General features: G+C 38.6%; 1 protein-coding gene across 1 annotated transcript; it reads right to left on the bottom strand.

Annotated features, from left to right (window-relative positions):
• Window positions 1–1,807: 1,807 nt before the first annotated feature.
• On the bottom strand, window positions 1,808–3,235 carry LOC141543212 (transcription elongation factor 1 homolog). The gene has a single exon (XM_074268144.1). It carries the CDS (start codon window positions 3,041–3,043, stop codon window positions 2,792–2,794), a length of 252 nt encoding a protein of 83 aa, XP_074124245.1. The 5' UTR covers window positions 3,044–3,235; the 3' UTR covers window positions 1,808–2,791.
• Window positions 3,236–21,740: the final 18,505 nt, after the last annotated feature.

Raw genomic sequence — 21,740 nt, 5'->3', positions numbered from 1 at the left:
AATATTGGTCATTTGTCACTTGCTTGTCCTACTCAGCAGAGAAAATGAAGGAGCTATGGATTAGGGAGATACTGGGTTTCTTGTGGTATAGAACTTCTTCCCCTTTCCAGGGTCAGTCTCCTCATCTGCTCCATCAAATTGTTTGATACTACATGACTTCTGAGATTCTACTGGCTCTGAAAATAAACATAATTTTAAAAAAAGATTCTAAAATCTAAAAATCTAAAATCATAAAATATGATTTAACAGTCAGTAGTATTTAAGAGATTTGTAGTCAGCTTGAAAAATATTTAAGGGGCAATAAAAATCAATTATATTTCTCATTCTTTAAAATTAGGCAGAATATTGACATTGAATTATATAAAACATTTATATAGAATATTAGATATTGATTTTATGGACATATTTATGAACACTAACATATTACTTAATAGTCACTAGTTAATAAAGATTTATTAAGTACCTACTGTGTGTCAGGTACTGTGTTAAGTGTTGGGGATACAAAAAGAGGCAAAAAAAAAACCCAAATAGTTCCTGTTTTTAAGGAACCTACAGTCTAATAGGAGATGTAACATGTAATCAAATATATACCAAAAAAAAAAAAAAACAAAAAGCTATATACCAGACAATAGGAGATGATTAACAGAGAAGGCACTTGGTAAGAGGAAGGCTTCCAGTACATGATGATAATTTACTTTGAGTTAAAGGAAGCTAGGAAGAAGAATAGTTAGACAGGAAGAGGGTAAGTTCTCCAGGCTTGGGGGACAGAGCAGAGAAAGATGGAGCATGTTAGTGATAGGAATTCAGAATACTGGACTGAATAGTAGATGATGGAAAGTAAGATATGAAAAGGTTGGAAAGGGTTCTAGGTTAGGGGGATTTGTATTTTTGAATGTAGGTATCATTATGTACTTCTCTCTCTATTTCTGTCTCTCTGTGTCTCTGTGTCACTGTCTGTCTGTCTCTCTCTCTCACACACTCAAACACACTCATTAAAATCCAGTAGTTCCCTGTCCCCTCCACAGCACCAATATCCAGAGGATACAGAATCCTCTCATGGGTGTTCAAAGTCCTGCAAACCTAGCCTCTCCCCTCCCCCTACTTTCTAGCCTTCTTAGAATTTACACTCTTCTACTTATTCTTCAATTAGTGATCTGAGCCTCTTCTAACAAGACACTCCATCTCCCCATTCTGGCATTCATTGCTCCCTGGGATGCTCTCCCTCCTCATTACTATCCCCTGGCTTGCCTGGCTTCTTTTGAGTCCCACCTAAAATCTCAACTTCCACAAGACCTTTTCCCCCAAACCTTTTAATCACAGCACCTTCCCTTTATTGATTATATCCAATTAATCTTATACATAGATTGTTTATATGTAATTAAGTACTTATCATTTTCTTTATTTGAGAGTGAGCTCCTTGAGGACAGGCTCAGTCTTTAGCCATACTTTTTTTTTTTTTTAAATCTCATTTATTTATTTGTTTATTTATTTATTTATTTGTTTGTTTATTTGTTTGTTTGTTTTTGCTGAGGCAATTGGGGTTAAGTGACTTGCCCAGGGTCACACAGCTAGGAAGTGTTAAGTGTCTGAGGCCAGATTTGAACTCAGATCCTCCTGACCTCAGGGCTGGCACTTTGTCTATTGACCCACCTTACTGCCCCTGTCTTTATCCATACTTAGCACAGTCCCTGGAACACAGTGGACACTTAATAAGTGTTTGAAGATGAGCTATCAGTGCTCCAGACAATTCTCTAAGATTTGGTTGTAGAGAATATGCCGACTTGCATTAGCAGATAAAATCTGATCATCCAGAAATTCCTTAGAACAATCATGGGTTCGAGCCCTAACCCTTTGCCTAACAATGTGTTAACTTTAGCAACATCCATGGAATGTAAAACTGGAAAAAGAAAATCAAATGTTAAGAGAAAATAATCTTTGAAATAATCCAGACATTTATTGCTTAAGACAACTAATTCCTTTTGATGAGATCATCCATTCTGATCTGGAAGGACACTAGAGTCCATCTGAATAACAGCTAGACTGACTGACTCCTGAGACCAACTCAGATGCTTCCAAATCTAATCAGATCCCAATTCCCCGCCCCACTCAGATCCTTCTTCACTTGACAACTGGAAAGCCAGGTCCATCCAAAGTCAAGTTTTCCCCAATTGTTTAGCATATTAAAAATAAATCCCAAGAGGAACAATGGCTCATGGAAGACTAAACCTCCCCTCCGCCCCCCCACTCCAACCCCAGTGACTGAGAAAAGAAGAGCTTCAAAAAAGTAGAAATTCAAGAGCATGCTGACATGGGGAATATGGTGTTAGCTGCTCAATCAGCCAGCAGCTGTCTTCTTTGAGTGAAGAGGTGTTGTGGTCTCCAGTAAGAGTTTAGACTTCTAGAGAATGAGGAAAGTCTCTTTACATGAATTTGAGGGCTGGGGGACAGAAGACTCTCCCCTGAGCCTTCAGAGACCCATGGCAGCTTCCTAGCTTGGTTGGTGCCTTCCACTACTGCCCCTCCCACCTACAAACAAATGCAGATAGATGCCAGTCCAAGAACTTCAGGAATAGGTATAGGCCTAGCTCAGACTAGAGCTACAGAGGGAGCCATTCTTCTTCCACTGTTCTGGAGAGAAGGAATGGGGGTGAATGGGGGGGGTCCCAGGTTAGGGAGGGACAATTGAAGTTTGGGAGTCACTTCCTTTGTGGTCTCAGGAAAGTCTTCCAGCTACTCAGGGTCCAATGGGATGCCCACGCTTGGCAGCAAGCAGGCCAGGTCCTCAAAGCCACTACTGATTGGCTGCTTCAAGGGCATCTATCCAGTCGCTGTACACATCCACGGGTTCTGACAGACATGTAATAGGCGTCTGAAATTCTTCCAAGCACACTGTGCAGGATATGACACCAGTGTTTCGTGCTCGATCCATCTTTACATCACAAGACTTCTCATGGTTGCAGAAAGGACACATGAACTGGATTTCCAACGTGCCAGTCATTTTCTTCTTGGGAGGAGGCTTTCTTTTTGATTTTCTTCGGCCCATCTTCTTGGAATGGCAGGCCTGTCAAGCCCGAGGGCCAGAGAGAGGAGCAGAGTCCAGCCGGGCCGAGCTTCACTCTGGCAGCAACGCCTCACCGACCTCCAGCCAGAGAGAAGGAAGACGTGAGAATGAAATCTTGACTCTGAATCTCCTAGAATGTGGGAATCAGACTCTGCCTCTGAGAGAGTGGGAAGTCTTCTCCTTGACTTTCACCAGACTGCCTCCTTCCAGACTGCCTCCTCCTTTTATCCTCCTTGTGGGTACTCCAGGGGCTTGTGGGAACTACTTACAACCAATGAACTTGCTCCTTTTAATGGTGTAAACTCCTTTAAAGTTGTAAACTCCTTTTCAGAAATTTAAAAGTGTAAACTCCTTTAAACTTGTAAACTCCTTTAAACTTGTAAACACCTTTTCATAAGTCTGAAAGTGTAAACTCCTTTAAAGGTGTAAACTCCTTTCAGAAGTCTAAAGGTGTAAACTCCTTTAAAGGTGTAAACTCCTTTCAGAAGTCTAAAGGTGTAAACTCCTTTTAAAGGTGTGAACCCTGAGCTAGAGAATTGTTAAGTACCGACTTAGCACCTAGTAAGAACCTAACACTTGGGGATCCACTCTTGTTCTTGAGCACTGTCTCTCTGCTCAGGTTGGAAATTTGAAGTGGATTCATCACCTGGTTGTTAAGATTGATCCTACCTTGTGGGAAGCTCACACTCTTTGCCTCATATTCCAGCTTCTTGGTGAAGGGGTTCCTACCAGGTATCATGTGACTTAGGGGCCATACACCTTGATGGCACCCCCTCCCCAACCCATTCTTGGCACAAACTCACATCAAGACCCTCCTCTATCTCTCTATTCATTCAAAGAGCAACCTGAGCTTGGCAAATGGTCACAGCTCAGTTAGCCAATTTTATTCATGTCCCCACTACTCTCCTTAGGGTATGTCCATGCGCTGGGGAGTAGTTCTCTCTAAGATCCAGGTGCCATTTTATACATTAAGTCTTAGCAATAGATAGTCCCCCACTGACCATGTGGAAAGCATCAGTTCTCCTGACACTTCTCCCCCTCCCCCCACTCCATTTTCTAACTCTGTAACTCTCCTTGGGGCTCTCTTCAGTTTCTGCTATCTTCAGGTCTTCAACTATAGATGCCCAAGTTGGGGGTCAGAAGGGTTTATGAATTAGTGCAAGTGAAAAAACATTTCCTGAGGTGGAGAATTTTCTGGCCATGTCACTCAGTGTCAAATTTACACTTGACTCCTAGTGACCTGCTGCTCTTAATCAGCCCCAGCTCTGCTTTTGCATCTTGCTTCTATTTAATTCCCATGCCACCTATAAACTCACTTCCATTTGTACTTTTGTAATATTTGATTCTTGCTAAGAATTTCCCCCCAATATCAAACTGTATGCAATGTTCCATATTCTTAATCAATCATCTCTTAAAAGAAACAGGAAAGGCATTTTCTTATTTATCTTATTGAATACCAAGATTGACATTTCTAATTTGATATATTTTATTTTCTCCCAGTTATATGTTAAAAGCCATTTTTAATTTTTTTTAAGTTTTGAGTTCAAAATTCCTTCTTTCCTTTTCTTTTCAAGACCTCTCTAAGCTGATAACTTATAGCATAGATTAAATATATAGAATCATGTAAAATATTTCCAGATTATTTATTATCTATTATTTGGGATCCATAGAATTCCATATTCCATCTTGTTTGTACAAGAAAACTTGAATAAAATAAAGAAGGAAGGAAGGAAGGAAGGAAGGAAGGAAGGAAGGAAGGAAGGAAGGAAGGAAGGAAGGAAGGAAGGAAGGAAGGAAGGAAGGAAGAGAAGGAAGAAGGAAGTGAAGGAAGGAAGGAAGAGAAGGAAGGAAGGAAAGAAGGAAGGGAAGATGGTGGGAGAAAGGAAGGAAGGAAGGAAGAAAGGAAGGAGGGAAGGAAAAGAAGGAGGGAGGGAAGGAAAAGAAGGAGGGAGGGGAAAATAGCATTTTTCAGTCTTTTTTCAAACAATTTGATGAGAATTTTTCTAATTAGAGAAATTTCCAATCTTATCATTTCAAAAGGCCAGCATCTCCATGAAGTTTTGAAAATCTGTCTCAGGAAAGGGATTCTTTTATTCTGCTTAGCTCTAGAAAGCCAAACAAGAAGTAACTAGGGAGAGTTGCAAAAAGAGAAATTTAGAAGTGACTAAGGCAAAGTTTCCTAACACTTAAGGGATTGCAGATTTAGGGTTGGGTTAGACCAGCTAGTCTAACCTCCTCATTTTACAGATGGAGAAACTGAGGCTGAAACACCTGAATATGTACAGTGCCTAAGGGCCCTAAGAGTCCATGTGTAGTCCACTTTCTCTCACTGGAGGTGAGAGAAATCTATCCACTCCAGGAGTGGAGAGAGGGCCAGGGCTGGGCTTGGAATCGGGAGACATTGGGTTCAAAATTGACCAGTTGTTTTTGTTCCTTAAGCCACTGTTTTCTCATCTAACATAACTGATAGTAATAATATAATAATAGTTATAGTAATAATAGTAATAAATAACCAGTTACTGCTTTAAGATGTGAAAAAACCACTTTACATATATTATATCATGTGATCATGAAACCACTCTGTAATTTAAGTGCCCTTATTATCTTTAGTTTACAGATAAAGAAACTGAGGCTGAAAGGTGAGTCGTTTTGCCTCCTCACTTCTACTGGTACTCAGCCTTGGGTTTCACCTCGGGGAAAAAAGAAGCATTGGAGAAAAGGTGAAACTTGTGTTTTTTCCATATCTCTTTCCTGAAGCCCTGTGCCAGGGCTATTTATTTCATCTCCCAAAACAAATGATGTTACTGGAAATATTAGTGTACTCTTTATTACCTAATCAAACCAGCACCGGTGAGATCTGGCAAAGAGATGAAACTGAGGGTGACTCATCACTTTGTTTCACTTCCTCTCAGAAAACAAAAACACTGGGGGAGAGGCAGCATTGCTCCCCAGAACAAAGCTCAGTGGCTGGGGCTGGCTGGCTGCGGGGTGGGACAGTGCTTAGAGAACTAAGAAAGCTACAAATATAAATAAGCAGAGATGTTTACATCCATATAGAAAATAGATACACTTTGAATGAATGTTTCCCACCCCAACTTCTTGGTTCCCAAAAGACACTTATAGCAATTTTATCTGATGGCTTTTGAGCTGATCGTTTTCGGTTGCATTGTGAAATTTTAATAGGTTGTTTTTCAAAATAATGTTTCTATTCTTTAACACTTGGAATTAATTTATGCCCTTCTGTCTTCAAAAAACAAATGTAATATTTATGTATATTATACATATATAGCCATGTGTATATATTAATATACATACATAACATTATTTGTGTAAGTATATACAAATATACATAAATATACACAAGCATAAGTACAAATATAAAATATTGTATATATATATTAATATACATGGATACATATCGTATTTGTATGCACATGTATATGTATCTATATACACATAGGTAACATTTGTATATTATATTTACATAAATAGAGAATATTATATATAAACACTTTTTTTTTTTTAGTGTGGTTGCAAAGAACCAGAAATAAAATAGATGCCCTGGGCCTGGGGAGTGATTGAAAAATTGTGATACTGAAAAATCATAAGACTTTATTTTTTTTCATAAGAAATCATGAAAATCATATACAGAAAAGCCAGGAAGACTTGTCTGAATTTCTGCAGAATGAAACAGACGGCCCCAGCGGGACAAAACCCAGTGACAAAGTAAGCAGAAAAACAGACAAGACTTCCGGTGAGTTGAATTGGGAGTAGCTGGAAGGGCCACCCTAGACTCCAGAATTGCCTCCAGATCAGCACACCTTCTCTTGGCAGACAGGTAGGAATCCACGGGACAGGAAGTTTCAACACCACTGCATGCTGTCCTCTATCAGGTTGGTTTTTTTTTTTTTTTTTTTTTTTTTTTTTTTTCTTTCTGTTTACCATCCTCTCCCTCTCCTCTCCTCTGGCCTTGTTATAAGAGAAGGATCAATAACGGAGTAGGGAGGAGGAGAAGGATTACACCCAGAATTGCTGTTAGGTAAAAATGAAAGCCATCAAGAGATCTTTCCTGAAATTAAAGAACAAATAAATGTATGGCTCAAAGAAGCACTGAATCACCTTTACAGGAACCTAGCGAGAATCCTCTCTACTCCTTACTAGTTTGCGGTCTCCAGGCGGGGAGCAGTACTTCGAGATGATTATCCTCCTTCCATAACTTTGGAAACTGAGGTTCATAGACACTCAGTGGCTTTTCCGCTGTCGCGCAGCCAGTCAGTGACCGAGGAAGGACTGAACCGAGGGCTTCGGTGCTGGACTCATCCCTGACGGACTCCCGTGGAGAGTCCCCCCCTCACTGGGCAAACGGCCCTTTTAGAGAGGGCTGGACTGAGGCGGTTTTCGGTAAAGCCGCCTGAACCTTCGTCCGGCCGAGAGCCGGGACCTTGGGGACTGCACCTGGGGTTTTCTTGGGAGGAGGAAGACTCCCAGCTTCCAGGACGCATCCGCACCTGTGCTCGAGCTCTCCCCGGGGGGCACTTTCCCAGGGGAACAGCCAGCATGTGTCATCCCCGGGACCGACCTCTCCTCTCCCTGGCTCCGCCGCCAGGCCCCTGGTTACTGCCTTTGCAAGGGGGACGGGGGGGGGGGGGGGGGGGGAAGAGGAGGGCGGGACAGAGGCATCGCCTCCCTCAGCAGAAGCTCATTCCCCTCTCCCGGAAAATCTAAGGCACGTGAGGGGAGAAACTCCTGGATTTGGGGCTTTGTGTTCTCAGCCCCCGGCACTGTGCTCGGCACATAGTAGTTGTCTATATATTCTCTCTCTATAATATATATCATTTATATATATATTATCTCTCTATATATAATATATTATCTATATATATTATATTATCTATAAGTTACATATATAATTATATATAATCTATAATTGATTATATGTGTTGTATATAATCTATAATTAATTACATATATTATATTATATACATTATATATAATTATATTTAATCTATAATTAATTATATGTTATATATTATGTATGTTATATATATAATTATATTTAATCTATAATTAATGATATGCTATATTTATATTATATATAATTTATTTAATCTGTAATTAATTATATGTTATATATATTATATATGTTATATATAATTATATTTAATCTATAATTAATTATATGTTATATATTATGTATGTTATATATATAATTATATTTAATCTATAATTAATTATATGTTATATATTATATTATATATGTTATATATAATTTATTTAATCTGTAATTAATTATGTTATATGTGTTTTATATATATAATTATATTTAATCTATAATTAATTATATGTTATATATCATATTATATATGATATATAATTTATTTAATCTGTAATTAATTATATGTTATATATATTATATATGTTATATATAATTATATTTAATCTATAATTAATTATATGTTATATATCATATTATATATGATATATAATTTATTTAATCTGTAATTAATTATATGTTATATATAATTATATTTAATCTATAATTAATTAGATGTTATATATTATATTATATATAATTTATTTAATCTGTAATTAATTATATGTTATATATATATAATTATATTTAATCTATAATTAATTACATATAAATTAACAAATAGGCACCTGAAGAAATTGGAATAAAATTTAGACCTTTTTATGAGCCATGTGGTAAGAATAAGGCTGGAATGACCGCATTCAGGAATCCCTCCATTGACACAGAGCCGGCAGTGTCCCAACAGAGTTTGAGGACAGAGACTGGGAAATGAGCTCCTGGGAAATGGGGTTCATGACTAGGTTCTTAAGCTACCAGGGCTTTGGCAACATACAGACAATAAGCTGAAAAGTTTTTTTTTGATTTTTGAATAACCTCAAGTATATGAAGGCTTAGGGCCTTTAATTACTCACTGTGTAAGTGATATTTGTATTTTTCCTCAGGATGGAATTTATGTCCTGAGTTATTTCGTTTCATGCCAGACATCAAATGGCTTCTGAGAAGAGACGGGAGAGAGCCTGAGCCAGGGCCAAGTTAGTACATGCAGAGGCAGAGCCGAGCTGGAAAAACAAAAACAATTCTTACACAACCAAGCACCAAGCGTGTGTCAGCAAAGCCCAAGACTGCCTTTAGCTGGCGTCGGGACAACTGAAAGGGAGCCTTTCATTAAGGGAGCCTGAGCCATCCCAGAGCCCCCCAGAACCATGAAAACCCAGTCGTTTCTCTCCAGAACAGAAGTTTGGGAGGACAGAATTGAAAGGGAATAGTCCTAAATAGTGATGACAATGGAATGAGTGCATTACAGTTCCTGAGAAGGTCATTGAGTCAACAGGAAGTGTATCAGGGTGCCAAGGCTCACGTGTGAAATTCTCACTCAAATTGGGAAAGTACAAGACTGTACTCAAAAAATACTTGCAACTTTGAAAGAGTAGAGGAAATAATTTTTATGATGCCTGATTTCTAAATCAATAATATAAAAACTCAGTATCAGGGAAATTCGGGTAAGATGAACATTTCCTTCAAAGAATGTATATTGCATAACTAACAGGGGAAAAAAAGGAGTAAATGGCAGTAATTGCTCTTATACAGTGCTTTCAAATTTGCAAAGAACTTTATTATCTCATTTAAGTTTCACAAGAACCCTGGGAAGTAGATGCTATTGTTATTATCCCAATCTACAGAAGAGAAAAGAAATTCAGAGAGGTCTTTTCCCAGAGTGACATGGCTAATGTCTGAAGCAGGAATCACAGCCTGACTCCAGACTTTAAGGTTGCTACTCTATTAAGTATTCCATGCCATCTAAAAAAAAAAAAAAAAAAAAAAAAAAAGGATGTAAAGTTTCATCAAAGTCAAGGGCACATTGTGCCTTTGAATATAACAACTCAAGAAATGTCACCAGGCACTTATTAGTGTCATGACCATGGGCAGATGGCATCCCCGTCAGGTTTTCCTCATTCATAAAATGGGGATGATGAGGGTTGTCAGCAGCAACAGAGCCTAGAAGGCTATCGTGTCCAGCATTCATATTTTATAAATGAGGACATGGAAAAGCATTTTGCTCCAGAACTCACAGCGTTTGAAGTGGGATTTGAATCCAGGCCTTCTGATTTTGACAACAGAGCACCATCTTGGATAAATACTTCCTCAACAATAGCTTCAGGAAAAATGCCCTCTGGATACTTTTCTCTAAATCATAATAATATAAATCTGATTCAAAATATCCCTTAGTATAGGAAGAAGAGATGTAACTTTGAAGCACTTGGTAGAAAAACAGCTTGAGGCTGCTAATTCATTCTTTGTTCAGTATGAGTCAATAGTGGGTTAAGAAAGCTAATCACAAACATTGGATTGAGAATACAGAATTAGGCCTGGAAGGTGTCCTAGCTTAAGAGAAAGAGACTCTATATAGAGCCCTCATTTGACCAGTGGAAACTGAGGAATAGAGAAGTAAACTGATTTATCCATGGTCACATAGCCAATAAGTCAAGGCAGGATGTCAGTATTCATACCAAGGTCTTTGGGCTTTCTATCTATTTTTTTACTCTCCATCAGTGTCCAGGTTATATTTTCTTTGCTTGGTTCTGGAGAAAATAGAGCCAGATTATTGTCTGATTTTATAAGAGCCCTTATTTTGGGCCAAAATGAGACTTTTGTGACTTCCATCTCTTGTTCCTTGGTCTATACAGAATAAGTCCATTCTCAAACTCCCATGACCACCCTTCAAATATTTGAACACAATTATAATTTCCCTAATTCCCTTCTCATCTATGGCTTTACCAATCCAAGTTGCTACAACCAGTTTTGACACAGTATGACTTTGAGCCCTATATTATTAGAGCTCCCTCCAACCCAGCAATGTCCCATTTAAAAGCATCTTGCTGTTCAGAAACTGAACTTCAAAATATTCCCACACTGACTAGTGGTAACCAAGTCAACGACAAGTGGAAAAAAAAATCCTGGCCTGTAAAATTTCAGAATCAAAATATGATTCTGCCTTTCAGCATATATTTGGGCAGTTGAGAACAATTGAAAATTTCTGGTTTATTACTTCCTGCTTCATTTGCTTTAAGTGGAGGGAGGCCCAGGCATGAAGTTAGTTGTTGCCACATTTAATCTAATTTTATTCTTGAACTCATTTCGCACATGTTCCAAAATTCATTGAACCTGGCTGTATATTTTTTTAATAAATTCAATAAATAAATGCATTATTCGTTTTACCATTGACGTTGTTGAACACAGGTCAAGTCCTTGCCACGAGCTCATTGGCAGTTGGATGACAAACATATGGGAAATGTGGTTATCTCCACAATCACACAAGTTTATTCAGTTATCAGCCATGATGGATCTCTAATTATAAAGTCATATAATTCCTACATCTATGATGTCAATATCTTAATTCCCTGCAGGAAGGTAGAGAATTCTTAAGTCAGCATGAAATATAAAGTTCCATTTCAAATTAGCTTTAAGTGGACCTGGAGATGCTAATTGAATATTATGCTAAAATGGAATACAATGCATAATTTTAAGGATGTCTAATGCTGTTAGAGAAGGCATCAACAATAGATTATCTTTATTTGAGATATCTTTGTCCCCAAAGGATAGAGCTAAAGAATCGCCTCAATTCTGCTCGCTGTTTTTTAACATCATTGGATGGATCTGTCATTTCATGGATGGGAAATGCTCTCCAGTGGTACAGAATTCAACCCATCCTTAGTTTATCTTACAGAAATGTAACCTTTCTTTCCCCATGAATCCCCAACAGAGATTTCCAAGGGCCTTCCTCTATATCTTCTTCACTTAACAGAGCTGTGTGCCTACCAAGAGAGCTGTGTGTTGTGTTGGGTATCCCATTGTTTCTCCACATGACTTTCCTCCTTCCCTTTGCTGCTCACTCATCTCTATGATTATCTATTTGTGAATTAGACAGTTAGGGATTCCAAAGAGCTGCCATGTGTTTTTGGCTAGATGTGGAGAGTCATATTGCACAGGGTACAGTCATAATCCAAGGGGATCCTCAGATACAGAGGTGCTTTCTTGTTCTATCATCAGATCGTCTTATTTATTTGATTGTTGTTTATACTGCAATATGATATACATGTCTATATCAAATGGAGACAGCCATAGCTAGGAGTCCCTTTTTTCTGTCATTATCATAAGCAATTTTTTTTCTAGTAGTGAATGTCTGTGGGTTCTTATGATCATATTTAAAAGTAAAATGAACATCCAGCTAGCATCCACTTATTTATATATTTATCTATTCATTCGTCCATTTATTTATTTATTTATTTGCTTATTTATTCATTCATTCATTCGTTTTTTTTCATTTATTTATCTATCTATCTATCTATTTATTTGTTTATCTATCCATCTACTATTTATTTATTTGTTTGTTTATTTATTTACTTATTTATTTTTGTAATTTTGAACATTTATTTTAAACTTGTTTGTTTGTCTTTCATTCTTGAAAAGGATCATGCTGTTAGGTACATGATGCCATGACCTGCAAGTGAATTGGATTTAAGTGAGGGAGGCTGTGTCAAGTCACCCGCCTCACTTTGTCCTCCAGAGCCTTTGGATCCAGTGGCAAGATATAGATCAGAAAAACTGGAGATAACCCTGGATGCAGTGAGAGCTTCGCCTTTTTGAGCTAAAGTCTTTAACAGGTCTCAGTTTGACTCAGGCAACTGTTAAATGACTTGGTCATGTACTTAAATACAAGATGAGAAAAAAAAATTGTCATGTACAGAGCAGGACATAAGAGAGGATTCCATTATTTACTTATTAATAGTTGTGTGGGTTTTCAGGGAAGCAAAGAAGTGCCCCGTGGAAAGTTTATGTGTGAATGTGACAAGAGTTGCTCAGACGTGGATGGGATATTATCTGGGCCATTGGGTGGAGACCCCACATTGAAGAGATTATGGGCTCATTGAAGTAAAGAAGAAAACAAAGAAGAAAATCTATCAATTTGTCATGAAATGGGTACTTGGTTCCCTGTCCAAATTCTTCAGCATTTTCTAACAAAAAAGAAAACGGAAAGGAAAGGAGGCTGTTGTTCATTGTTGTTCATGTCCCTTCTCCCTTCCTTCTCCTCTCTATTCTATCTCACATACTGACTAGATTAGGATTAAGGTAATAGGAGTTCATTTAAAGTCAAATGCTCTTCCTTTAACTTCAGGTTGGTATGTGGGGGTGACTGTGGTGTCTCCAAGGTCACGTATATGAATCGGAAACTGAGCGTTCCCATCCAGCCCGAGACTTCCCGTACTGGTCTGTTGGCCCTCTAAGCCCCAGCCTGGCTCAGCTCAAGGTGGGCTGAAAGTGATAATTCTTGACCATGGTCACTCCTGCGGCCTCACTCAGCTACTGAAAAGGCTTCAGTTTGCAGGTGGGGACCATGGCACTGAATCTTTTACTTGGGGCAAAATGATTGAGTCAGGCAATGTTAACTTGGAAGACATTGGATCCTTGGTATGTCTTTAAGACTTCCTTTGAGAGACTTCCTTCCAGTGTCCTCCTAGTGTTCTTCGGACGATGGAAGATGGTTCCTGAGAGAAAGAATCTGTTGCAATACAGGCCTGGGATTCAGATCAGAGAGCAAATGAGGGCCGCCAGCTCTGGGAAGAAGACTCTCCAAACTTCTGGGCCTGGCAGGAGTCTGGTGCTCTTATAAAAGCTCCAGCCTCCCCACTTTATCTCTAGCTGGGTCATGAAGAGTCTCTCTAGTGACTCTCAGTCACATAAAATCCCCTGATCCCCTATTCTTAGAGAAGTAAATGTCAGTTGTCACTTGCTCTGTATTTGTGGTCTCACCCTTCTTAAAAAAAAAAAAAGGCAGCGTATGAGCTATTATAAAAATGTTAGTACTCTTTTATTAGAATGATTTTAAACCTATCTGAAACGAGGGTTTGGAAGCAGCTGTACCAGGATTGTGGCTGCACTGGAAAATCGTCTGTTTTCTGGCATTTTGCTGCCACTCATCAGTCAGACAGATTTTATCAGAATTTGAGACCATTTTTCCATTATGCAGGAAATGATTTATAAATACCACGCACACAGAGTTTATCCACCATTACATTTATCAGGAATAAATTTGCATGGTGACACAAACGCCATCTTTAAGACTTTCTTCCAAGACTTTTCCTCTTCTTCCTCTTCTTCCTCCTCTTTCTCCTCCTCCTTTCCCTCCTCCTCATTCTACTCCTCCCCTCTCTTCCTTTACTTTTTTTTTTTCTTTCCAACTTTTTCAGAGTGATGAAAGGATTTGAGACACTGTAACATTCATTCACAAAACATACCTCAAAGAAATATTCCAAAAGCAACAGCCCTTTTGCTCTTGATTGGATCTGGGTGGGGGGAGGTTATAGGGGCAAAGATGATTAAAATAGGCCCATGGGCCCAAGGGTGCTATCAAAAATGGAACCCCAAGACTTGGGCTCTCTTGGAGTCTTCACAGCTTTGCTTCCATTTTGTGATCAGAAGTGAATGGCTCCTTGGACCACTATTCTCTCACATGAAGTGTTCCCATCTTAAGTCACTAATGGGAACAGCTCTGGAAAAACTCAGTGCCAGAAGCCATACCATGGAAACATTGCTGTGCTTGGACGCTAGAGGCCTGAGCCCATCTGGAAGATGGCAAAAGCCTCTTAACTGCTTACAATGGCTCTCTATTACTCATCTAAATAGGATCTTCACACCTTCTTCCTCCAGCATTTGTAGCTTCATCCTGCCTTCTAATTCTAGTTCACACCACTTACCTCAGTTTACTTGCTTACCATAGCGATGCAGAAAGAGCACTGGCATGAAGTCAGAGGCACTGGGTGGAAATCCCCTAAATTTTGAGAATCAACTCAATCAATCACCCAATCAACAAGCATATATTATGTTCCTACTGTATCCTGGGCAGTGTGCTAAAAGATATGGGTACAAAGAAAGAAATCACTTCTACTTTCAAGAAGTTGCTGTTCAATCATTCTTCAACTGTCTGACTTTTATGATCCACTTCAGTTAGGTTATGTGTATGTATATGTATACATATATATGTACATACCTATGTATATTTAAGTACATATGTATCTATACCTGTATATCTATATCTTTTTTATCTATCTATGTAGACACAGAACGAATATAGAGACAACACATAGAAATAAATACGAAATAGTCAGGGAGGGCACTAGAAGTTAGAGAGACTCCATGAAGGATTCCCTCAATACCCCAGGCTGAAATGATCCTTCTTCTTGAGCTCCATAAAATACTTGGTTGGTGATCTAGGTGTTTAACATGTTTCATTTTTTTTTTTTTTTTGCATTTTAGTCATAAGGGCAACAGCTGTGTCTTGCACATGATTCCATAGGATTTAGTTTTTCTTTTTCTTTTTTTTTCCCCTGAGGCTGGGGTTAAGTGACTTGCCCAGGGTCACACAGCTAGGAAGTGTTAAGTGTCTGAGATCAGATTTGAACTCGGGTCCTCCTGAATTCAGGGCTGGTGCTCTATCCACTGCGCCACCTAGCTGCCCCTAGTTTTTCTTTTTCTCTATCATGTCCAACTGATCCTCAGACACTCCATAATAATAATAATAATAATAATTAATAATACATAATAATGTACAATAATAATATATAATAATATACAATAATAATACACAATAATATATAATAATAATGTACAATAATAATACATAATAATAATATACAATAATAATACATAATAATAATATACAATAATAATACATAATAATAATATACAATAATAATACATAATAATAATATACAATAATAATACATAATAATAATTATTATAATAATGATATAAGAATTTTAACTGGAATTCACATATAAGGTTTAAAGGTCTGCAAAGCACTAGAGATTCTGTTTTATTTGATTCTCATCACAACTATGTACACAGTAAGTGCTACTATTCCAACCTTACAGATAAGGAAATGGAGACTGAGAAAGGCTCAGTGACTTGGATTTGAACTCAGATCTTCCTGATTCCAAGAGCAGCATTCTGTCTACTGCGACACCCATCAGCTACCATGTACACAGTGGAAAATTTTTGAATTTGTTTCTTAGAATTGTTTTGAGCCATGCTAATGCAAAAAGATGCCCAGGTTTTCTGTCATTTTGAAAGGGAAAGTTCTAAGAATAAACAAGGTTTTGGTGAAACTTTCATGGTCAGTGAAACTTCTGCAACTGGTGTCATTTTCATCCAAGTAGCTGAAAAAGAGCTGTTGGAAATCATTCAACTTGACTTTGATGACTTCCTGATCTTACTACTTCTGGGGACCTTGTCCACACCCCCACAGCCACAGCAAAGGCTTTCTCGATCACTGAGATTACAAAGAGTGCAGCCAACCCCTCCCCGCCTCTGCAAATACCTCCCCTGTGAGTCCCCCACAAAGTTTGTCTGCTGTGCACTGGGTCTTTCAACTGAGCTTTCGATGGTGTGAACGCAAGGTTCTCTGGGAGCCCCACTGCCTCCCACCCAACCACTCTCCTTCTTCTAGCAAATGCAGACCAGAACCAGAGTAATGGGGAGGGGGCAGGCTCACCAGGACACAGTATAACAAGACAATAACTTTATTAGTCTTGGACATGATCCATCTTAATGAAACCTAAGATTGAATTTGCTTTTTTGACTTTCTATCCCAGTATGCATTGCTACCGAGCTTTAGCAAACCTTCCAAATCTTTCTTTAAGTAATCTTAGGCCCTTCTATCTTATGTCTGGAAAGTTGATTTTTTAAAAATCAGCATTTTTGATTTTACATTTCTTCCTATTAAATGTTGTGGTATTAGTTTCAGCCTAATCAAATCAAATCAAATGGGAATCAATGCAAAGTACTTTATTCAGTGTCAGAGAAAAAAAGCATAGAGGAAAGCCACTCGAGATAGATACCCAGACAGTTCTGAGGACCTGAGAGAGAGCCACCATTCTTGAGGCAAAAGTCCTGAGGTACATTATTTCCTTATGGTTGTTGTTTGTTCCTTTGTTTTTGAAGAGGAACAATGACATGAGGATGATGTCTTGCCAGTGAAATGGATTTAAGTTTACTAGCAGCTAAATTGAATATAATTTTCTTGGATTTTATTGGAGGGAAACTTTCAACCAAAGACCGGTTTGAGGCCTGTTGCATAATAACTTTTCTGTCATATCTGGCAGAAATGTAGTTTTGGGGTTCCCTACCCTAAATCAGAGGTGGATTACTACAGACAAAAAGGCACTGATTTGAGGCACTAGAAGCATGATCGAGAGATCTGGAATTAGCAACCAACTAAGACACCCTCAGAAAGAACAGGAAAGCCAGAGAGAGAGAAGTCGCCCACAGAAGTCACACCCTCAGAGACTAGAATGCAGGAGCTATTAAAACTGTGAGGTCAGGACAGTCTGAGAAGTGGGTAGGCAGCTTTGCAGATGGTTGAGGAACTGATTGGATTGGAGGAACAAGCTGGGAGCAGACTGGGAAAAGTGAAATCCTATGTTTTAATTGAAAAGCATCCCATGCTCTCCAGCATTAACTACAGATTCAAAGCCAAAGCAAAGCAAAAACCAAGTCACAGCAAATCTGAGGACAAAAAAGGAGCCAATTTTTATCGGAAGTGTGTTATCGGGCTTCCTCAGTGCCTCCTCAAGAGAGTATAGGAGGGAAGGTGCATAGGTCCCAGGGTTGAAGCTGTTATTAGGTAAGAGAGCTTCACCATGTTGAGAATAGGAGAAAAATGGATTTTTCCAATAGGGCACTAAGGACAAGAGTGACTCAGACGGTTACCTGACATGTATTGGACTGCCTGCCATTTAGGGGAGAGGGTGAGGGGAAGGAGGGGGAAACTTGGAAGGGTCAGTGTTGAAAAATTACCCAGGCATATGGTTTATAAATAAAAAGCTTTAATAATAATAATAATACAAAAGACTGCTACCTGATATTCAGGTGCTCAGTCCCGAGCACAATGACCCAGGGGCGTGGATCTCTCTACTCAAGTACCTCCCTGCTGGATCTTTATATGGTTATGGTCTCCTTCCCCCCAAAGGCACCATGGGAATTTTAGAGAGTGTGGTCCTCTCTGGACAAATTGTTCAGCTTTTATTCTTCTTTTTCGCTTACAGTTTAGAAAATATTAGGATTCTTTTTACTTTTGCCTTCTTAATTTAACAAATTGTTCATGTTAAAAAAAAAAGTCTCAGTATGGTGTAAAATGATATAGATGTCCTCTTCATCAACTTTGGGGGCAGCTAAATAAATTGTTGTCTGTGGAATATTATGACATTGGAGTATTTGATGGGACCTTCTTAATTCTAATCTTGATTCTAGACTATTCAGATTAAAAGTACTTTCCCTATAATTGGCTGGTTTCCTCTACAAACCTGTTTTAAGACTGTCCAGATCAACCCTGTCTTCTTTAATCATCAGACTATTGTTATGATTCTTACAAGGTACTAAGACAGTGGAATGGATAGAGATAATAGTTATCTAATTGAGCATGGCTCAGTATGATTGATCTGACCCTACAAGGAGATGTTAGGAGCCAGAACTTGAAACAAGGTACTGAGTGGAATTGAGGAGACAATGGCTAAATCTAGTTTAGCGTTGATTTCATCCTACAACAAATAATGGTTTCCTAGTGATGTCATGTTTGGAGTATACTCAGTGTGCAGCATATAAGCAAGAAGCTCTCAGGGCCCGACCCACAAGCCCACTCTTGGAAGCAGAGACAGATTCATTCCATTTTCCACCTTTGTGCTGGCTGGAGGCTTTGGATTCAGAGGGAGCTAAAGGCAGAGCTCTCGGAACCAAGGAGAGAGATAGGCCTCGAAGAAAGCCAACAGGATTATTTTGAAAGAGACAAGAAAGAATCCCAACTTTTAGCTCCTGGCTGCATTTGGGGTGATTATTACACTGAACTGAAACTAAAACTGCTCCCAGAAGCTCCCCAAGAAACCTGCACCCAGAGAAGATTATACTTTAGAGAAGAACATTACAGACTATATTCTTGACTCACTGGATTTTTTCTACCAGGTCCCCAAGCTTCCTACCTTTCCTTCTTTATTCCACCTGCCCCTCACCTTTTCAGCTTCCTTTGATTGTTAACTCCTCCCTTTAGAATATAAGCTCCTTGAGGTCAGGGATGGGGTTTCTTTTGGCTTATGTTTCTATTTCCAATGCTCTGCATGGTGTCTGGCACACAGTAAGCATTCAGACAGATTTTTGTTGACTTTACTGTGAGAAACTGAATGTGATGGCCATGGAGCCTGGGAAGACTCGTATAATTTAGAGCAGAGGAAGGAGAACCAGGAAGGCAGCACAGATCTCCACTCCAACATCATGAACAAAGGAAACCGAACTTTGTATGATTGCAGTGGCCAAACTTAGTTATACAAGAATTAGTGCTTCCTTCCTGTCTCTGCACAGCCAGGGGAGCCGCGTCCCAACTCTGCCACACTCAGCCGGTCCGCTGGTTTATTTTTCTGAATTGCTTTTGTTCACCTTTGTTCAGGGACAAAGCATGGCTGCCTGATACCCCTGTACCTTCCTGCAGCACAGGAGACCCACCTGGGACTTTCACCTGGACTCCCAGGAGCACCGCAAGCTTAGCCCAGAGGAAGGGTAGTTTAAGCAACAGAACTGACTGGAATCAGGAGAACCAACTCTGAACCTTGACTATTCTGATTTATTTGCAATTCTGGACAAGTCATTGGGGCTGTCTCATTTACTCCTCCATAAGTGGAAGGGTTTCAATTATCTCTTTTAGTTCTTCCCCCTCAGCCACATAGTAAGAGCTTAATAAGCACTTATTGAATTGAATCATGGATGCCAAAGGAAGAGTGATGTCTTCCTTCCAATAAACCTCCCCATTCTGATTTCGCAGCATCTATCAATGGGATCCACGGTCATCTCCTCTCCCAGGTTCATGGCCGGTGGCTCACCTTGATTTTTCCCTCTTCTTCCCTCCCTGTATTTAATTAGTTCCAAGTCCTGCTTGTTTTTCTTCCATGATATTGCTCACATCCACCCATCCCTTCATTTTTATTCCAATTGTCCTTATCCAGATCTAGGTTCTTATTTTGATCAATCAATCTAAATTTATTAAGGTACATATATACAGTAGAAACAGGAAATAATTATTAGGAGACATTAGAATTAAGAGGGATTGAGAAAACCTTTCTGTAGAGATATGATTGACTGGACCATTGCCCCAATTCTTCAATAGATTTTACAAATGAAAATTTTCCTTATCTTTTTTTTCCCTTGAGGCAATGGGGTTAAGTGACTTGCCAGGAAATAGGAAGTGTTAAGTCTGAGGTCAGATCTGAACTCAGGTCTTCCTGACTTCTGGGCTGCTGCTCTATTCATCGCACCTGAAGCATTCTTTATATGACATATAGATAGATAGATCTATAGATAGATAGATAGATAGATATAGAGATAGATAGATAGATAGATAGATAGATAGATAAATAGATATAGATATAGATAGATAAAGATATAGAGATATAGATATATAGATAGATAGATAGAGATATAGAGATTTAGATATATAGATAGATATAGAGATATAGGTATATCTCTATATCTATCTATCTATATATAAAAGGAAGTGTATGTATGTACATATATGTGTGTAAATATATGCATATAGATGTGTGTATAGATGTATATCCAAATGTGTGTGTATCTATTTATCTATCTCTGTCTGTCTGTCTGAACATCCATCCATCTATCTATCTATCTATCTATCTATCTATCTATCTATCTATCTATCTATCTATCTATCTCCATGTTTAACTATAGCCTGCTTGGGGAAAGTGAGAAGGTGAAGAAATGGATGAAGAAAGAATAAAGTAAAAAAAATACACAGTAGAGAACAAAAGAAAACCTATGAGGAAGCAAGAAAAGATGAACAATTCTGAATGCAATGTGTTCTATTATTATTTATTTATGCTTTCTTGAAATGGAAATTTATTGTTATATATTTTGAATCTTTTATATTCTGCTGTGCACATGACAATTTTTTTTCTATTTTTTTCTTTTTAAGTTTTAAATAAAATAAAAAATATAATCTGCCCTGCCTTTCAAACTTTATCACATTCTCTTTTTCCCTGTGTATTCAAAGTGATGACTGAGCTGCACTGCTTTAGATTCCCTGTAGTTTCTCACCTCACGGCCTTTGTCCATGTTCTTCCCTGTGCCTGGAATGCCTTCACCCACCCACCCTGTTCAGATGACCGATTTCTCAGTTCTCCTTAAAATTGCCCCTTAATTGTTATCTTTTCCAGGAAGCTTTTCTTTACTTGATGTCCCAGTTGGTCATTAACTCTTCCAGCAGGCACCTTTTCTACTTCTGTGATGTATTTATCACACATTGCCATCATGTCACCCCTCTCCCATATACGGAAGCTACAAATGTCTCCTAATGGCCGACAAAATATTCTGCTCCCAGTAGGTACCTGTTAATTTTTGAGCTATCAGATTAAACAAATGATTATTTATTTGTTTGTATCTATTACATGTTTGTATATAGTTCACCATATGGATTTTGAGGATCCAGCCCTTTCAGACTTGTTCTGTTGAGTTCTTACTTTGATTTGATTTTTATTTTTACCCCAATCCCCATTTGTTTGTTCCACACGTGGTGAAAGCCCAGCCCGCCCAGGC

Source organism: Sminthopsis crassicaudata, chromosome 5, assembly GCF_048593235.1.
Source record: "Sminthopsis crassicaudata isolate SCR6 chromosome 5, ASM4859323v1, whole genome shotgun sequence".
Classification (NCBI taxonomy): domain Eukaryota; kingdom Metazoa; phylum Chordata; class Mammalia; order Dasyuromorphia; family Dasyuridae; genus Sminthopsis; species Sminthopsis crassicaudata.
The sequence above is the reverse complement of the archived record's forward strand: the minus strand, read 5'-3'. Positions and strand labels throughout refer to the sequence as shown.